Source organism: Mobula birostris, chromosome 32 (genome assembly GCF_030028105.1).
Source record: "Mobula birostris isolate sMobBir1 chromosome 32, sMobBir1.hap1, whole genome shotgun sequence".
NCBI classification, from domain to species: Eukaryota; Metazoa; Chordata; class Chondrichthyes; order Myliobatiformes; family Myliobatidae; genus Mobula; species Mobula birostris.
The window spans coordinates 18,606,686-18,611,448 of record NC_092401.1 but is presented as its reverse complement, the minus strand read 5'-3'; the positions used below and the strand labels follow the sequence as shown (position 1 = coordinate 18,611,448).

Here is a 4,763-nt window from a genome sequence, read left to right as displayed (position 1 = left end):
CCAATCAGCCAATACTGATACGCAAGTATTAATCTTCAAAGGACAGTGGAAAGAAGGTAGTTAAACAGATTGAAAACAAAACAGGCACCCAACTCTTGTAAAGTGAAGTCATTCTCGGTAAAAGTGACAAGCAGCACAACTTGTCAAAAGGGATGCAAGTGACAGTTAAGTGTAGTATTTCTAGTCTTTTAGAAATAAAGCACTATCTGGAGGCTAACTGGACTGAGTGAGCAAGAGTCCCAAGTAGGCATGTTAGGGAAAAAAAACACCGAGAGAACAAGCAATTTACACTTTATTCTACATTTGAAAGCTAGTTGAACAGAATTTGCTTGCGGCTTCTGTACAAGAAAAAGACGATCGAAGTAGCAGCGGCGAGGAAGGTAGCCGTCACAGCCAAGGTGATGATCAATACCATTTCAGATATCACACCTTTAAAAAGGAAGCAAAAGTTAGTCAGAGAAACCATTGCAAGCCGCAGCGGTGGGGACCTTGAACTCACCCCTTCGTGAAGTTTGCCGTCCAGGTCGTTGGATCTCATTGAATCGTTGGAATGCCAGATCGGGCACTCCGTTCTCCAGAACGAGCAGTGGTCCAAGCGAGGCCTCTCCCTCCCACTTCGCTGGATCAACTTTCTCTGCAAAGCCAAACTATTGGTCAAGAAACAGACAGAGCGACCTCACACATCCAAGAGGAACGAACGACTTACCAATCTCAGACTGAGTCGCCCTCCGGCCTCTTGAAGCTGCAGCCTCCCCTATGGCTGCACAGTCACCCAGGCGACAACAGGCACAGACATCGAAGCTAGTTTCTTCCAGTGGAGCCCACCTGACCAAGAAAACTCCATTTAGCAACTAACCCGTTCATGAGCATCACAAGATGAGAGATTAAAAAACTTACATATTCTGCCTCCTCTGGAAAGTGCATGCTTTGTTCACGGAATCGCTCCGATCAACTGCAGCAACTTTCAAGCGACAACTGATGAAGACCTGAGGGACACATTGAATAAAGTTATCCCATGAATCGTCCCTAAACACCTAAAACCCACTGTTTAATTCCTTACCAGGGAATGCTTGTCTCCAGAGAAGCGGAAGGCATCCAAATCAAAGCGGAGTCTGTCCACCTCACGGTCAGACCCGACCAACACGAAGGTGGAAAAGGAGTCCTCAGCCGCGCTGTCCAGGAGGCATCTGAACAAAAAGGGACATGAGGAACATTCAACACACTGTGATGTTATTAGAGAGAAAAACCAAAAACAGCACTTGCCCGTGGTGATCAATGATGTTGTATCTCGGGGTGGAGTCCCTGTCCCGGCTCGGTGTGGCTACACAGCGGTCAATGTAGAGCTTCAGGGGCACGTGGTTAATCATGGAAACGGAGGCTTCGATGTGAATGAGCTCGCCCAGGTAGTAGGTGGAGGAGGCGCGCTCTGTAAGCCAGTTATCTAAGAGACAAGACAGAATTAGAGATCTTGTACCAATACTCCAGTCCAAGAAACTGCGCCCTACATACACATACCATTCATTAGCCGCAGGGAGAAAGATAGCTGTCCTTCCCCAGACCTGGTGGAGCTGAACGGGATCCACGTGGGGTGGATTGGGTTACTGCTCACGTTAGCTTTCCTAGAAGGGCGAAGGGTGTATTGGCAAGATCAGAATATACGTTTGAGCGCGAATTCCGCAATGCATTCACAGTACGTTACCTGAAATAACGACATTGAATAGGAACGATTGCCCCATTAGTTCGCAGAATAATCGCTCCACGAGCCTGGGGTCTGTGGTTCAGGTGGGTGGTGTAGACGAGGAAATCTTCAGACATCTGAAAGATACCAGGTTCAATAGTAAACAATTACCTCAGCGATCTTATCCTTTCAAGAGGAAGCTTTCCAATTGCATTGTCGGACGAGGGTGCTGTATGAATGCATTGACTAGTTTCGTGCAAGTACGGCGCAGGAGGCAAAGCCGTTGCACGTGGTTTGCATTTTAACGAAGTTCACGGGATCAAACAATCTGTCCTGATTGATGTTGCCAGATTTTTATCTTCAACCAACTCAGTTTAAATTGAAGTCACCAAATTATTCGTCGACAGTTAAATACATAAACATAACAAAAGTCTAAAATCTTAGCATTCATTGATTATCAGGACAAATCATAATACCAGACAGAACGGCAAAGCGTCTGTAGAGTAGACACAATACCATGTAGAGAACACGATAAAACAGAACTCCGAGATATTCTAACATTAACAGCACAGCTAACCACAGCAAGAAACATTAGCTTTGAAAAACCGCATTACCTGGAGTTCACTACCACACTCATGCAGTCCATAATGAAAGAAAACGGTGTGATTTTGAGAGAAGATGGCTGTTGGGCGGCAACCTGCCATCCCCAGAGTCAGGTCAGCAGCTTTAACCAGATGTTTTGTTCCAAATAAATCCATGTCCACTCCAACCAATATGTTGCGCTTTCCACATTGTACTATTACAGTATTTAATGGAGATTCACTTTGCACCTCAACCGCTTGGAAATTCGAACTCAAGTTCGATTCAATGCCCACTTTCACTTTTCTCCATGGAAACGGCCGGTCTGCAAAGTCTTGCCAAACATCGGAGCCATAAACTGCCCCAACAAGGAGCAACAGCAATAAACCAAGCCCCTTACCACAACTAGCACGCATATTGCCAAGATAACTTCACTCGCCAGTCACCACCTTTTATACACGGTCTTCAGTTACCCATTGGGTCAATTAAACAATCCGAATCTCTACGTGGATTGCGCCCAATGAGAGAGCTACGCGTTGATTGTAAAGAAACCTGTGTTAAAGCGCACCAATAGGAACGACGCTCCGTTTCCTTGGCGTCGATTGGTAAAGATCAGTGTTAATAATGTTCTCCCAGGCAGTGAAATACTGTAAATTGGTTGATATAAAGTCAACCCGGTTTGCGCTGAGGATAAAAGGATAAATATACATCTCCGTTTTGTTCCATTTACAACTTTCATTTGACTCTTTATATTGATAATGCGTACATCTCTGATACTCATCCGTTTAACCTCACTGTTGTTTGAGCCAAAGCTATTTCGCTCAGATGACTTTCCCTCCGTCGGGGTCAGATTAAGAAACAATCTGTGTTGGGAACTTTAAGGTACTCTGACATCTTCCACCGACCCGAATAATAGCGATACGGGACTTGAATATCTGCAGAGTTCTCCCCCTTTCCAACTAGTCCCAAAGTTCACACTTGTAATGAGAGCAGTGGATTCGACAACCCGCATGAATGTAATGGCTAATGACGCGTTCTATATTTGGAGTTCTTAATGGGTGTCGAAACTTGGCCCGAAAACACGCAGTTTACATCTGGTTGTGAACTTGTGGTGAGCACCTCACATCATATCTCTGTCTACATCTTCTGCAAAATGGATTGCGTACTCTTTCCTTCAATACTGCAGCAACGTGTCTCAGTACAACTCTAGTCTTTGTTGATGGCATTGTTTTATCATGGCGGTGTTTCAGCCTCCGTGCAGGTGTTTATTTCATTAATTCTCCTCCCTCTCTTTTATTAAAATGTCTCGATAGAGTAGACGTGGAGAGGGTATGTCCGCTTGTGGTGGAGTCCAAGTCCAGAGGGCACAGCCTCAGAATAGAAGTGCGTCCTTTTAGATGAGAGATGAGGAGGAGTTCCTTTATCCTGAGGCTGGTGAATCTGTGGAATTCATTGCCAGAGATACTCGTGGAGGCCAAGTCATTGGGTATATTTAAAGTTAAGTTTGATAGGTTCTCGATTACTAAGGGGTCAAAGTTTACTGAGGGAAGGCAGGAGAAAGGGGTTGAGGTGGATAATAATCAGCCTTGATCAAATCCTGGAGCAGATGCAATGGGCTAAATGGCCAAATTCTCCTCCTATGTCTTATGGGCTTGGTCTTGCCTCATCTTCAGTCACCATGCTGCTACTCACATACAACCCAAAGAACAAACTTGAACCCCAATCTTGGGAAGCGATTGGTAACCATAGGAAGAAGAAAGTCGGGCTCTGCCTCGCACAGAATTTCACTGATGTGCTGATGAGTCCTTCTCTCACCAATGCTGAGGTCTCAGATAAAGTGGAGTGGTCTGAGAGAGAGCGTGTCCTTCCTCTCCCAGTTCTTCTCAAGCACAATGGCAGTTGTGTGTTCTTTGATCACCACTATGGAGATCTCATATAATGTGCTTCACCTACTGCTCTAAGCTGTCTACTTCCATGACATCTCTTTAAATTTGCTGATGACACCACTGTCATTGGCAAAATCTCTGCTGGGGACAAGGAGGCATAAGGGGTGAGATAAATTTGCTGGTTGAGTGGTGTCACAACAACACCTTGCACTGAACATTTGCAGTGTTCATTAAGGGTCAGTAGTGGAAAGTGTGAGGAACTTCAAGTTCCTGGGTGTCAACGTTTAAGAGAATTTGTCTTGAGCCCAAAACACTGATGCAATCATGAAGACTGCGTGCCAGCAGCTATACTTCTTCAGCAGTTCCTCTGGATCAAGGTGCACTACTATATGGTACATACTGCACAACTCCCAGACATAGCACATAAAGTAATATTACCACAAATAAATTGACAAATAAAAGATGATACAAGATCATAAATAAAACATAATGTTACTGGCACTTCATACTTGGTGTGTCCTGGGTGGTGGGAGGGAGTTCAGTGGTAATCCCAGAGTCCCACACTCTCCCTGAAACCTGGTGTCATTCCTGAAAACAGTCCTAAAATTGCACTGTCCCCA

At 45.0% G+C, this 4,763-nt stretch overlaps 1 protein-coding gene across 1 annotated transcript; it reads right to left on the bottom strand.

Moving 5' to 3' along the window:
* Positions 1-310: 310 nt before the first annotated feature.
* On the bottom strand, positions 311-2,681 carry LOC140191073 (zona pellucida sperm-binding protein 3-like). The gene is made up of 9 exons (XM_072248148.1): positions 2,293-2,681; positions 1,700-1,815; positions 1,516-1,619; positions 1,264-1,441; positions 1,061-1,187; positions 898-986; positions 707-825; positions 500-634; positions 311-429 (listed from the first exon to the last, which is right to left on the bottom strand). The coding sequence occupies exons 1-9, from the start codon at positions 2,671-2,673 to the stop codon at positions 311-313; spliced, it is 1,368 nt and encodes a 455-aa protein (XP_072104249.1). The 5' UTR covers positions 2,674-2,681.
* Positions 2,682-4,763: the final 2,082 nt, after the last annotated feature.

What these genes read in the sequence shown, in the direction of transcription:
- LOC140191073 (XM_072248148.1), bottom strand. Translation starts at nt 2,673, where the DNA reads ATGCGTGCTAGTTGTGGTAAGGGGCTTGGTTTATTGCTGTTGCTCCTT. An exon ending in AACATCATTGATCACCACGG is followed by an intron (nt 1,188 to 1,263) that starts GCAAGTGCTGTT and finishes CTTTTTGTTCAG; the next exon opens with ATGCCTCCTGGACAGCGCGG. An exon ending in TTCCAGAGGAGGCAGAATAT is followed by an intron (nt 826 to 897) that starts GTAAGTTTTTTA and finishes TTTCTTGGTCAG; the next exon opens with GTGGGCTCCACTGGAAGAAA.